This window comes from Eublepharis macularius, chromosome 19 (assembly GCF_028583425.1).
Source record: "Eublepharis macularius isolate TG4126 chromosome 19, MPM_Emac_v1.0, whole genome shotgun sequence".
In the NCBI taxonomy this organism is placed as follows: Eukaryota; Metazoa; Chordata; class Lepidosauria; order Squamata; family Eublepharidae; genus Eublepharis; species Eublepharis macularius.
Window position 1 is genome coordinate 12,857,477 of NC_072808.1, and position 14,013 is coordinate 12,871,489.

The 14,013-nt window shown below is 48.2% G+C and overlaps 1 protein-coding gene across 1 annotated transcript; it reads left to right on the plus strand.

Annotated features, from left to right (window-relative positions):
• Nucleotides 1-190: 190 nt before the first annotated feature.
• LOC129346313 (hepatic lectin-like) lies at nucleotides 191-11,901 on the plus strand. Its single transcript, XM_055003664.1, has 6 exons — nucleotides 191-309; nucleotides 1,875-1,973; nucleotides 3,196-3,270; nucleotides 5,083-5,234; nucleotides 8,379-8,491; nucleotides 11,497-11,901. The coding sequence occupies exons 1-6, from the start codon at nucleotides 267-269 to the stop codon at nucleotides 11,657-11,659; spliced, it is 645 nt and encodes a 214-aa protein (XP_054859639.1). The 5' UTR covers nucleotides 191-266; the 3' UTR covers nucleotides 11,660-11,901.
• The last annotated feature ends 2,112 nt before the right edge of the window (nucleotides 11,902-14,013 follow it).

Below are 14,013 nucleotides of genomic sequence, written 5' to 3' on the forward strand. Positions count from 1 at the left end.
CCAGTAGAAGCTTGAACGGAGACCAAAATCTTCCTAACTGAATGTCTCCAAAGTTCTTGCTGGCCCAGAGTCTCTCCGATGAGCATCAATCCAAAAACAGTTGGCTTCATGGCAGGAGAATGCGACGTGGTCTGTTCCCCTGCCACAGCAAGTTATAAATTAACCTTTCATGGAAACGCCTGGTCAACAGCAAAGTCCCATGTTCAGAAAATCCCAATCTGTACAAAAAGGACTTACAGCCACTTCTCTGTGCCTCTGACTCGAAGATGGATGAAGAGAAGGATCAAGATAACTTTCGGACTTACACAGGTAAAGATGTACTATCATTTGGAAGGCCTCAGTGGAAAATGAGGGGTTTCAGAGCCATTTTGAAATGTATTGGTGTTGGATGCATGTAAAGAAATGCCATTTCAAATTGAGATGTAAATTTGGTACTAGTCTAGCATCATGGTGAAACTAGCTCAGTTAGGCAAGGGTTAAAAAGGTGAACTGACTTAAGATAGTCTTGATCTAAATCTTTCTTGAATCTTTAAGACACTGATCACCCAGCTGAGGTCATTTGAGCTTATTCTATCTGTTGCTTCTAATTTTGTGACATTTTTCAAACTACATCACCAATTTTCTGCTATCCCCTGAAAGATTACTGGTTAATCCTCCAGGTGCCACAAGGCTCTTGGTCATTTTTCAGCCACCTAGAAGAGCCCTGTAGCACAGAGTGGTAAGCTGCAGTACTGCAGTCCAAGCTCTGCTCACGACCTGAGTTCGATCCTGGCGGAAGCCGGGTTCAGGTAGCCGGCTCAAGGTTGACTCAGCCTTCCATCTTTCCGAGGTCAGTAAAATGAGTACCCAGTTTCCTGGGCATAAAGTGTAGATGACTGGGGAAGGCAATGGCAAACCACCCCGTAAAAAGTCTGCCAAGAAAATGTCGTGATGTGACGCCCATAGGTCAGTAATGACTCGGCGCTTGCACAGGGGACTACCTTTACTTTTTTTACACATACTAATTGGAAAGCAACAGTACGAACTGAAAAGCTGAACCCATCTGAACACATTGATTTCAATGGACTGAGATTGTCCACCTCTGCTTGGGAGTGCACTATAATGTGGAACTAAGCGGGACTTTTCTGTCAATAAATAAGAATACAATCTGGCTGCAATAAGCCCGGGCATAGAGTTACGTTTGCTCTGTGTTGGAAGGAAACAGATCTGATCGTTTCCAGTACTGGCAATGCTTGTGTGACCCCCTCTATGCATGAGGTCCAAGCCTTGCCCTGCTATATACTCACCCCCAATTAAAACAGGCCCAGTCTGTAGATCTCTTTTGTACATATACAAAAGTTCGTAGATTTTTTTCAAACTTTTCACACAAAGGTTATTAACCAGCAACGAGTATACTGTAATTTGAACTTAGCTGAAAGCACTTTTTCCCCCCACTGAAAACTGAGAGCGAGCGGCCTGATCCAGACCATCTCAGGCATTCCAGGATGTCTAAGGACTTCAGTGAAAGAATTGAGGCCATGCTCAGATGTCTCCCACCAATGCCGACCTTCACACCATTCTTTATTGCCTCGCATTATAATTATCATTTAACTCAAATGGAAAAGTAAGCTCGACAACGGCGGTTTCCGCACGACTTACCTGCCTGTGGAACATCGCACAAAAGACCCGGAGCACAGTGTCTTTTCGCATGAAATCGTGCCAGGAAGATGCGATTTCTTGCAAAACTCCTGGATAACAGCGTCTTCCTGGTGCGATTTCACGTGAGAAGACGCTGTGCTCCGGGTCTTTTGTGTGATGTTCCGCAGGCAGGTAAGTCATATGGAAATGGCCAGTGTGTGAACTGCAACCATCTCACTCTCCTCTTTCATTGAAAGGAAGAAGTACCCTTCAGAGGCCTTTATACCTCATCTACATCCTGCTGGCAGTCTCCTACTTGCTCATTGTCATTGGCTTTGCGGTGACCCTCTCCAAAGGTAAGTTTCCCCCTCCCTCTAAATTAAGTCAGGAGATTCCTCGAGCTGTGGCACAGGAGAGGTACACAGTTACGGGTTTGGTTTAGCTTATTACCTATTCAGATTCTCTCTATATGAGACATCTTACACAAGGACTCTCAGGGAGACGCAGTGTGAGCCGGGAAGCATAGTTTAAAAAGACAGAGGCGAAGTCTCTGTCAATTTCACCTCTCTGCACAGAGCAGGCAGAGATCACTCCACAGAGGGTTTGTTAATTTCATCTTCGCCACGCCAAATGCTCTGTCAATTTCACCTCCCCTTTGGAGAGGCAAAGATGAAATTAACAAACCCTCCTAGGAGCAATCTCTGCCCTTCTGTGCAGAGCGGTGAAATTGACAGAGCCTTCTCCTCTGTCTTTTTAAACTACACTTCCTGGCTAACATTGTGGCTCCCTGCACTTGAGCATCCTCGTGTAAGATGTCTCGTGTTGAGAGACTCGGAGCATCTCCTTACAAGTCAAATGACCTCTTGATCATCAGTAGGTTCCACATGGAGCTTTTTCTCTGCTTTGGCTCCCCAACTGCAATGTCTTGTTGATGTTGATTAGCACCCCATGTTGTCGTTGAGCTGTGCACCAGCTGTTGTTTCCCTGTCCCTGGTATGCTGTTTTCCAAACCTCCCTTTCTCTGATCTTTTTGGGAAGAGCGAGGTGCAGTTTATCCAGCATCCTGGATGGGAAGGTGAACAGTCACTCAGGGCCAAGCTACACGTGACGAATGACACTTGAATGGCAAGTGTATTTCTCCCTGTTCACTTGCCCTCCACTCAATCCACTTGCCGTTCAAGTGTCATTCGTCATGTGTAGCTTGGCCCTCAGATCTGCACCATTTCCCTCTCACAGCTGCCATTTGCCCCACTGTATCAACAGTGGTCTATTTCTAGGCTTTTCAAAAATCTATAATTGATAAAACTGGGGGTTTGGATGTTGCAAGTCCCTGAGAAAATCACTACGGAGTTGTAATGTTTGATGGCTCTAGAAGAGGGCAGAACGACTAGCAAAAACTTTCTCTTTGCTCCTGTCGTTGGACAATGCCTTAGGTAAGCCAGAGATTTTACTAAAGAGTGAAAGCATTTTTAGGGGAAATTGGGATGTAAACTGGACGGTAACACTGCTCAATGGATTCAGAGGTCAGCCATCATGTCTCCTTTACACATATTTCTCTTTTGTCATTGACTGTTCCAGCCACAACACTGTCATCACAACTGAGCGAAACATACAACAAGATAAAAAATAACCCCTCTGGCCATGATCTCCATTGTAAGTTTCTACATTCTACTTTACAGGCATTTGTGTCTCTGCTTTGTTCCCATAGACTGGGGGGGGGGGGCGGGTCGGAGAGAATGGGCTTATCTAACACAGCTTGGAGCTATTCAGCGGAGGGTGCAACTGTGCGTGTTTGGTGGGGGTTCTATGAATTTGTATCAGGCCCCGAGAAAATACACTTGGCGCCTCACTACAGGACTGTTCTTCTACCAGTCCTTCTTGGCACTTGTGCTCCCAGCCAAACTCTGAGTTAGTAATGATGCCGATCAGTGGCGGACCTACATTTTTGGGATCCTGAAGCTTGAAATGTTATGGGGGCCTCTTCTCAACCAGTAACAAAAGGGCAACATATAACAAGGTCCAAAGGGCCCTGCTGCCCTTGCAAGGACCTTGAGGCTCAAATGATGGAGAATGGGGTGGTGGGGTGGAGCCCTTGAAAATGGGCCCTACATTGAGCCCCTTAGAACTCTTAAGCCATGCACCAATGAAGGACTCGAGGATCCAGGTGCCAAAATGTAGGCTATGAATAGATTCTAGTAATTGCGGAGAGTCACGTAAATCAGTAACAAAAGCAACAAACCATGACGTACTAACGAAATACAGACTTATAAGTCAATCACAAACCACTTGTATTATTTTTTTTTGAAAAATTTTTATTGGGTTAGGATCAATTATTTTCACATTACAATCAATTCTCCCATTTTCCAGTTTCTAACCCCCTCCCTTTCCCCCCCTTTTTGTTGACTTGCAACAGTTTTCCAACCCTTTGTCCCTTTTCCCTTACTCCTTTTAAATTCCTCTATCTAACAAATGTATATTCTCCCTTTATTCTAAGCAATACTTCTTTAACTATTTTTAATACTCTGTACCCGAACTATGAGTCCTTATTTCCATATTGGATAAACAATTTATCCCATTTTTCATAATTCCAATTTCAAATATTTCTATAGATCATAAACCATATAAATCATACATTCATATAAATCAAGCAATTTAACTTATACTCTATGTGTTACTCATTCTATCTTCTTCTTTCTGTTTTAGTTATATTTGATTACATTAGTATTTCTATTCCCCTTCAATAGTAAATCTATATAACTGTCATCATATGATGTCAATCAATTTGACTCATATATATCTTCAGATATCAAACCACTTGTATTATTATTACCAAAAGCAAATTACCATTCAGTATTTCTCGAAACATACAGTCGTAATATAGACCCATACATAAAGTGCTAGTGCATACTCAAATGGATGGTATAGTCTGTGAACAATTGGTATTCCTTAGGTACAGACACAATTGCAAAATATTTAGAACACAATTCAAAAAGTCCACAGATTAAACGTTGAGTACAGGTCCAGGTGGCGTGCACGCAGCCTTTTCTAGGAGTAGCAACCGACGTTTACAGGAGTGATACTTGAATGGAAGTTTAGGAATCTTAGAATCCTTGTCGGGTGGAACACCATCTTTAATTAAAGATCCAGAAACGGGACCCTCCAAACGAACTGGTCAGCCTGTTAGATGGTCTTCTCTGCTTGAGCAGAGACCGCATAAACTCACAGCATGAAGTGTCTTCAAAGCACGATCTCTTTTAATGGCCCGATAACATCAGAAAAAGGGCCATTAAATGGGATTGTGCCGGGAAATTGTGCTTAAGCTGTGAGTTTCGTGCAATCTTCTGGGCACGTGGCTGTGTGAAAATGGCCCAGTTTAGACTTCCCACAGCACAATGCATCTCGGGTTGTCCTAAATTTGCCAACCAACTATTAAATTGTGACAGCGGCCTCTTTTCCTTTCCTTAGTGTTCCCATGTGGCTCTGACACCAGACAGTGGGAATACTTCAACGGGAAGTGTTATTACTTCTCCTTACAAGCAGTTCCCTGGCAGCAGGCCAAGACAAAATGTGAAGAGCAGCATGCAAAACTGGCCGTCATTGATGGTTTTCCCAAGCAGGTAATGAGATGGGGATGAGACCCTCCAAGCTGGGCAGGAATAATTGAAGCCAAAGGGCAATTTGTCACTTGCTAAGACCAAGAAGAGCCCCGTGGCACAGAGTGGTAAGCTGTAGTACTGCAGTCCAAGCTCTGCTCACGACCTGAGTTCGATCCCAGCGGAAGCCAGGTTCAGGTAGCTGGCTCCAGGTTGACTCAGCCTTCCATCCTTCCAAGGTTGGTAAAATGAGTACCCAGTTTCCTGGGGGTAAAGTGTAGATGACTGGGGAAGGCAATGGCAAACCGCCCCATAAAAAGTCTGCCAAGAAAATGTCGTGATACGACATCCACCATGGGTCAGTAATGACTCAGTGCTTGCGCAGGGGGCTACCTTTACCTTTAGCTTAAGATCAAGTACCAATTGCCCATGGGAATGTAGCTGAACGGCAGCCTTCCCTCTATTATCAGCAGCCCAAGAAATGCAAAAGAAGCGTAGTTGCCCATGATGAAATTTCATCTGCTCCCCTGAATCTTTCAGAGCTTCCATGCACTGTCTTTGGTTGGCAGTTCCAAGATAGTTCCAGGGAAGATCTGTCCAGCATGTAGCCCCTGAGACAGACTGGGCATTTAACTTACAGGGAAATTGCCCAGTGGTTCCCAGAAGCGAGCCAGCATAACTAACCTCTAGCAACTCTGCCAGAGCCTTGGGGGCCAATTGGCTTAGAAACTCCATCGGGGAGGGAAATGGGTGTCAGTTCACCACCTGTCTTTTCCCGCAGTGCTGCCAGTTTTCAGGAGGATTACAAACAAAAGGGACCGTGGTGTAAAGTTACAAAGAGAAGAAAACACGACATTTTCTTCCGTTTGTAAGTTTTCAGGAGGAAGCCATGGGCCCCATCGTTTGGACCACTGACCTGCGTGGCCCCTGCAGTGCCGCTCAGCTTGGCTTGCTCCAGACCATTTTCACTTCCTAAATCCACTCCTGTACAGCAAAGAAGAACTAAAGGCGTTCACAGCTCCGCTTTCTGCTTTTTCACATTGGAAGAAGCGGCCAGGATAGTTCTGTAATGTCTTTTTTTTCCAGTTGCAAAGCCCCCCCCCCAAGGGGTATTCCAAATAGGATCATCGCGGGGACCATATTTGGTCCACCAGTTTATTAGCTGCAGAACCCTATACCCTGTGCCACAGAGTGGTAAGCTGCAGTACTGCAGCCCAAGCTCTGCTCACAACCTGAGTTCGATCCTGGAGGAAGCTAGGTTCAGGTAGCCAGCTCAAGGTTGACTCCGCCTTCCATCCTTCCAAGGTCAGTAAAATGAGTACCCAGTTTCCTGGGGGTAAAGTGTAGATGTCTGGGGAAGGCAATGGCAAACCAAAAAGTCTGCCAAGAAAACGCCATGATACGACATCCCCCCCATGGGTCAGTAATGACTCGGTGCTTGCACAGGGGACTACCTTTACCTTTTTACCTACTCTCATCTAAAAGCTTACAAGTAAAATGCTCTCCCAGCATCTCTGAAAAATTACTGATTGTACTAGTCTACTAGGCTCCCACATGGGGGAGGGAGGCTTCCCAGTTGCCTGCCGGTAGTGGGCAATCTCCTGGAGGTTTGCCCCGTTGCCCGCCAATCGCTGGTGATCAGCAGGAGATGACAACTCCCTCAGAGATTGCCCACCATGGGCAGGCAACCGGGAGGGCTTGCACTGAGCATATTCCTGGTGGGGCACAATTACATCACTTCCCAGAAGTGACGTCATCACTCCTCTCCTGGAGCATGCCCACAAGGAGATCAAGAGAGGTAAATCCCAGGGGGCCCCCTCTTGCCAGGAGGTTATAGGGACTTGGAAACCTGGGTGGGCATGCTTTACTGAGCCCTTGAAGGTCTCGAGGGGTTTGATCCAGACTGCAATCCCTGTTAGCATAACCAAAAAAAATGAGGATAAACTGTAGACCAGTGGTTCCCAAAGTGGGCAATAACACCCCCTGGGGGGCGCTGGAATGATCCAGACAGGCAGTAGGATCCTTGGGTGCAATTGGGGGGCGTTGAATAAAAATAAGGGGGCGGTAGAAGCATAAAGAAAGAAGAGTCCAGATCCTATCTAAAGCAACCTTTTTTTTTTGCCTTCTCCTGGGGCCAAGCTACAAGTGACGAATGACACTTGAACGGCAAGTGTATTTCTCCCTGTTTACTTGCCCTCCACTCAATCCACTTGCTGTTCAAGTGTCATTCGTCACTTGTAGCTTGGCCCCTGGTCTTCCCCTGGGATCAGGGAGGGAGGGGGCAAATATGTCACTGCATCTTTTTGTCCACTTCTTGAAGGTAGATTTCCAGGGGGGCGCTGAGTAATTTTTTTTAAAAAAAGGGGGCAGTAGGCCAAATAACTTTGGGAACCGCTGCTGTAGATCATACCTGAGGATATTTCTGGAAACTTACTTCCTTGAATCTGTACAAGGTTTTTGAGGTGGCGACGGTGGTACTCACTGGTATCTACTGGCACCTTTTGGGGAACTGTCCCAAGTGCTGCCAATTGGTGGAAATTAGTGCAACCATATATATGAGTACTGGCACCTTTTTTAAAAGCAGCAATCTCAAGCAACATTCTGAACGACTGGGCCTCCCAGGTCCATCATATCCAGAGCTACCAGCCCCAGACTTCCTTTTGTGTAGACTGGAGGGAGGCACACCTGGTGGGAAGGGCAAAGCAAAGCACCGAAAGGCAGTGGGAGCATGGGCGGCTCTTTCTTGTGGGATTTGCATGTCTAAAATATATGTGAGTAATTCATTCACAGCTACAAACACCCACTCTCCATACTGCCATGTCTGGTTGGTGGTTATAAATACAACTCAGCCGGCCAGAAAAGTAAGGAGGCAAAAAAAAGGGGAAAGAAAAGGACATCAACCTGGGCCCCAGCAGAAAAGGCCCTGCTACAAGTCCCTAACTATCTACTGTTCAAACGGCAGGGGTGCCAATAGACCTCTCACCTACCCCCGAAGTACATCTGGATCATACTGTCATTCTTTTGCTTTTTGAATGTTCCGTTCATTTTAGCTCTAGCTGCCTCCTCCTTCTCCCAGAGGCAAGCAAGATATCCCCCAGCGTTTCCACGCTGAATCGGCCACACAAATCCACGTGCCATCAGCCACCCTCCTCTGATCTCCCCTTGCAGAATTTCATACAGACCCGAACCAGGAATGAGCGTTTTTGGATCGGACTCCACGATTTGCACACAGAAGGAGAATGGAAATGGCTGGATGGCAGTGACTACAGAACTGGTTTCAAGTAAGCCCCGCTGCACAACCACCTCTGCGATATTTTGGGGTGCCTGAAACTGAACCTAGCTGTGCTGTGATTTCTCCCACCCAGGGAGTGGGAGTGGGTGTGGGTGTAGCAGCAGCTCCGTCAGCAATGTGACTTCATGGGTTTTGTACCCATTCTTAAGAGAGTGAATTCTATGGTATTACATGCCCCCCAGGTCCCTCCCCTCCCCTCCCCTCCCTTCCGCAGTTTCTGCCTCCAAATCCAGGAATTTCACAACCTGCAGTCAGCAAAGCTAAGCTGTTTGTAATGTTTACATCTCATAACTCAATTTGTTTCATCTGTTCTCTAAATGAAACTCAGGGTTTCATCTCAGAGGAGATAAACAGGTAATAAGGGATTTTAAAATCTAATTTATGAATGCAAAATGGGGGGTAGTGGTGTCATTTTTTAAAAAAAAAAAATTTAAACGAATCTGCTTCTTTCTAGGTAACCACAACAAACTTAATACATTTCTGTTCTTTCTATATTACTAGGGACTTACATTCATCTTTTTTTAATTCAAGGAGGGCGGAAGGCTTCCTTTCCATCTAAGGACTTACATTCCTCCAGGGTTGCCGGTCCCCTGCCGGTCCTCCACGGTTGCCGGTCCCCTTACATTCCTTCAGGGTTGCCGGTCCCCTTACGTTCCTCCAGGGTTGCCGGTCCCCTGCCGGTCCTCCACGGTTGCCGGTCCCCTTACATTCCTCCAGGGTTGCCGGTCCCCTTACATTCCTCCACGGTTGCCGGTCCCCTTACATTCCTTCAGGGTTGCCGGTCCCCTTATGTTCCTCCAGGGTTGCCGGTCCCCTGCCGGTCCTCCACGGTTGCCGGTCCCCTTACATTCCTTCAGGGTTGCCGGTCCCCTTATGTTCCTTCAGGGTTGCCGATCTCCTTCCATTCCTCCAGGGTTGCCGGTCCCCTTACATTCCTCCAGGGTTGCCGGTCCCCTTACATTCCTTCAGGGTTGCCGGTCCCCTTACGTTCCTCCAGGGTTGCCGGTCCCCTGCCGGTCCTCCACGGTTGCCGGTCCCCTTACATTCCTCCAGGGTTGCCGGTCCCCTTACATTCCTCCACGGTTCCCGGTCCCCTTACATTCCTTCAGGGTTGCCGGTCCCCTTACGTTCCTCCAGGGTTGCCGGTCCCCTGCCGGTCCTCCACGGTTGCCGGTCCCCTTACATTCCTTCAGGGTTGCCGGTCCCCTTATGTTCCTTCAGGGTTGCCGATCCCCTTCCATTCCTCCAGGGTTGCCAGTCCCCTTACATTCCTCCAGGGTTGCCGGTCCCCTTACATTCCTTCAGGGTTGCCGGTCCCCTTGCGTTCCTCCAGGGTTGCCGGTCCCCTGCCAGTCCTCCAGGGTTGCCAGTCCCCTTACGTTCCTCCAGGGTTGCTGGTCCCCTTATGTTCCTCCAGGGTTGCCGGTCCCCTTATGTACCTCCAGGGTTGCCGGTCCCCTTACATTCCTCCAGGGTTGCCGGTCCCCTTACATTCCTCCAGGGTTGCCGGTCCCCTTACATTCCTCCAGGGTTGCCGGTCCCCTTACATTCCTTCAGGGTTGCCGGTCCCCTTACGTTCCTCCAGGGTTGCCGGTCCCCTGCCGGTCCTCCACGGTTGCCGGTCCCCTTACATTCCTCCAGGGTTGCCGGTCCCCTTACATTCCTCCACGGTTCCCGGTCCCCTTACATTCCTTCAGGGTTGCCGGTCCCCTTACGTTCCTCCAGGGTTGCCGGTCCCCTGCCGGTCCTCCACGGTTGCCGGTCCCTTTACATTCCTTCAGGGTTGCCGGTCCCCTTATGTTCCTTCAGGGTTGCCGATCCCCTTCCATTCCTCCAGGGTTGCCGGTCCCCTTACATTCCTCCAGGGTTGCCGGTCCCCTTACATTCCTTCAGGGTTGCCGGTCCCCTTGCGTTCCTCCAGGGTTGCCGGTCCCCTGCCAGTCCTCCAGGGTTGCCAGTCCCCTTACGTTCCTCCAGGGTTGCTGGTCCCCTTATGTTCCTCCAGGGTTGCCGGTCCCCTTATGTACCTCCAGGGTTGCCGGTCCCCTTACATTCCTCCAGGGTTGCCGGTCCCCTTACATTCCTTCAGGGTTGCCGGTCCCCTGCCGGTCCTCCAGGGTTGCCGGTCCCCTGCCAGTCCTCCAGGGTTGCCAGTCCCCTGACATTCCTCCAGGGTTGCTGGTCCTCTGCCAGTCCTCCAGGGTAGCTGGTCCCCTTACATTCCTTCAGGGTTGCCAGTCCCCTGACATTCCTCCAGGATTGCCGGTCCTCTGCCAGTCCTCCAGGGTTGCTGGTCCCCTTACATTCCTTCAGGGTTGCTGGTCCCCAGATCCCGCTTCCCTATCTCTACCTCCCACAACCAGTCGCATGGCTGGCAGGATGGGGAAAGGGCAGGGGAACAGGCCTCCAGGGGCATGCTTCCAGCGTGGCGCAATGTCGTTCCCAGGAGTAGACCCAGAGGAGTTAACCATATTAGCCTGTAGTTGCAAAATAGTGAAGAGTCCATTCCCACCTTTAAGACTAACTGACTTTATTGTAGCATAAGTTTTCAAGAACCACAGCTCTCTTTGTCAGATGCATCTTAAAGGTTAAGTTAGTCTTACAGGTGCAAATGGACTATTATTCCCAGGAGTGACATCATCGCGCAGGCCCTGGGAGAGCTCCCACGCTTTGCGCTGGGCTGATTTGTGCCCCAGATGGGCGGATTCTCTAAGAATTGGCCTGTTGGGAGCTCGGGACCGCTCCCTGGGCCGGCACAAGGACATCACTCCTGGAAATGATGTTATCACACCGCGCCAGAAGTACAGACGTGCTTCATGCGTGATGACGTTCAAAAGGTGAGTGCTGCTCCTCTCCGCCAGGAGGGTAACGGGACCTGGCAATTCCACCAGTTTTGGAAACAGCCTGGGCTTCTTGGAGAGTACACAAATAAGTTCCCTTTATTCTGGGGAGAAAATGTTTTTATATAAAAACACAACTTTGCTTTGATCTCAGGTACTGGAAGCAGGGTGAACCCAACGATTACCAGCGTCGGGACGAGGACTGTGGCCAAGTCTGGATCAATGGGGAATGGAACGATTACACCTGCAACTCTAATTCATTTTATGTCTGCGAGAGGCCCATGCCAAGCACCCCGCTGACATCCAAAGGGAAGTGAGCTCCTGCCGCTGCCTACCCCGAAGGAAGGAAGAGGAGGGGAGGGTGGAACGGTCCAATGGGAAAAGAAATTTTATTTCACTTAGTCGTTTCCGGTGAGCAGTCATCTTGCTGTGCAGGAGAAGAGCAAGATTTGAGTCAATAGTACCTTAAAGACCGATTAGATTTCGACTGCTGTCTCAAGGCCAAGCTACAAGTGACGAATGACACCTGAACGGCAAGTGAACAGGCTCACATGGCATTCCTCGTGCAAGTGAACATGGAGGAATGCATGAGAGTCTGTTCACTTGCTGTTCAAGTGTCATTCGTCACCTGTGGCTTGGCCCAAAGAGGTCCTGTAAGACAACCCAAAGGAAGCTTGCAGTTAACAAGAGCATGCTGGACAATCTGGCTTTGAAACTCAATAAAACCCATCCGTACATATTTTAAAGGGATCTGGTTGTATTATAACCTCTGAGAAATGGCCTATATTAGCATTCAGTTACAGGCATATGAACCAAGCCTTTGCCACATCCTCTTCCACTTCTGACTGCAGTATAAGTACTCTATTTCTTATTTTATTTTTTTATTTGATGAAGGGAGCTCTTTGACCCTCAAAAGCTTATACTCTGGAAATCTTGCTCTTTAAGGAGCTCATGACTCACATCTTGCTCTTTTACTGCAGAGTAACATTTTTCCTGATCTTCTTTGATTCTGCATGAGTGGAGCCCTCTTTTCTGAATTTTCCCTGAAACACCAGGAACGCAAGGCCAATTGTTAAGGAGGGCAAACTCCCCCAAGAAGCCAGTGAAAAAAGAACAACATCCAAAAATGTTTGTATGTTTTAGATTTCTTGAAACAGTTTAACTTTGTAAAATTTGATAGTTGGGGGAAATTGTGATGGAAATTTTGATGACGGTATGCTGTTCTTTGGAAGCTGGAAAATGAGATCTCACTTTATGAAGAATTATTTCTTGCAGTGTAATAGCGCTGGTATCTAACTACCTTACAGGGCTGTTGTAAGGATAATTGAGATAACATACGGGAAGAGCTTTGGATAATTTGAAACACACCCACATGCTTTTGTGCTTTTGCTACTATAACTTTATAATTAAAATGCCTCCCAAATTTGTATTTGCACACAAGAGATAATACCCACAGCAGAGAAATGCCAGATGGAGAAGCTATGTCTATTGTAGCAAAAAAATAAACCAAATTTTTAAAAAATTAAAGCAGAAGCTTTTGTGGACTCGAACTCATTTCTTCAGAGGCAGTTCAGTGGCTCATAGACAAGCAGACTTTTTCTGTAGGAGGTATTCAAATTATGGCAGAGCATCAAAGGCATGTTCAGCGTGAAATGGTGTAAATCAAAAAGATACAGACAAGAATTCAGAAGATCTGTGATGGGCCATTTCTCTAAATTAGCTAAGCAAGTTAACAGGTTTTACTAAGATAGTTAAACTCCTGCAATTAAGGAATCCCAGGTCTTTATTCAGCCCTTGTGGAAAATCAAACCTCTAGATGAAGTCTAATTTAGCAGTTTCATGTTAGTGTCTCCCTTTGAAGTTCTTTTGGTGGAGAATGCTGACTTTTAGAACAGCAATATGCACTGTATTGAAGCATCTCCTCTAGCCACTGGTTCTAGGATCTCAATAGATACCAGCCCAGTTCAGACGCCACCGTCAAAAATGAGAACATTTATTTTATTTCATTTTGACCCCACCATTCAGAATGGGACCACAGCATATGGGGCAGAGGGCCTTTCCCATTTGATGTTTTCCTGACCTGAAATGACCCTATCACATTGCTATCTGCCCCACTGGGGTGGGGGCTGCATGTCAGTTTCCATAATGGGTCAATTAGCAGGCTGGGCCCTGTAGGGCAGGGGTGGGGAATGTCCGGTCCATGACTCGTATATGGCCCGCGAAGTCATTTGGACTGGCCTGCGGAGAGAAATGAGTGGCGGAGCTGCAGGCAAGCGGCAGCACTGTGGGCGAACGCAGCAGGTGGATTCCTGAATCCCCCTCCCCCCCACTCCCACTTACCCACTTGGCAGGGGGCGCACTCCCCGGGGTGCCCCTCCCTGGGGGGCACGCTCCCGCACTGTGAGAGCAGGCAGCAGCAGCGATGAAAGCAGGCCGCTCTCACTACCACTGCTGTCTGCTGTTGCCAGCGCCGCCCACAGCTGCTGCTGCCGCCAAGAGCAACCTGCAGTGCTGGCAAAAGCGGCCTGTGCTACCACGGTGAGAGCAAGCGGCGGCGGTGGCAACAGCAAGGGGTACTGGCACTGGCGACAGAGCTGCTGCCGCCGCCGCCGCTGCCATGAGTGGGCTGCAGCAGTAGCAGCAGGGAGAAAGGGGACACAAGCACGCTTTT

What these genes read in the sequence shown, in the direction of transcription:
- LOC129346313 (XM_055003664.1), top strand. Translation starts at nt 267, where the DNA reads ATGGATGAAGAGAAGGATCAAGATAACTTTCGGACTTACACAG. An exon ending in TAACTTTCGGACTTACACAG is followed by an intron (nt 310 to 1,874) that starts GTAAAGATGTAC and finishes TTTCATTGAAAG; the next exon opens with GAAGAAGTACCCTTCAGAGG. An exon ending in TTGATGGTTTTCCCAAGCAG is followed by an intron (nt 5,235 to 8,378) that starts GTAATGAGATGG and finishes CTCCCCTTGCAG; the next exon opens with AATTTCATACAGACCCGAAC.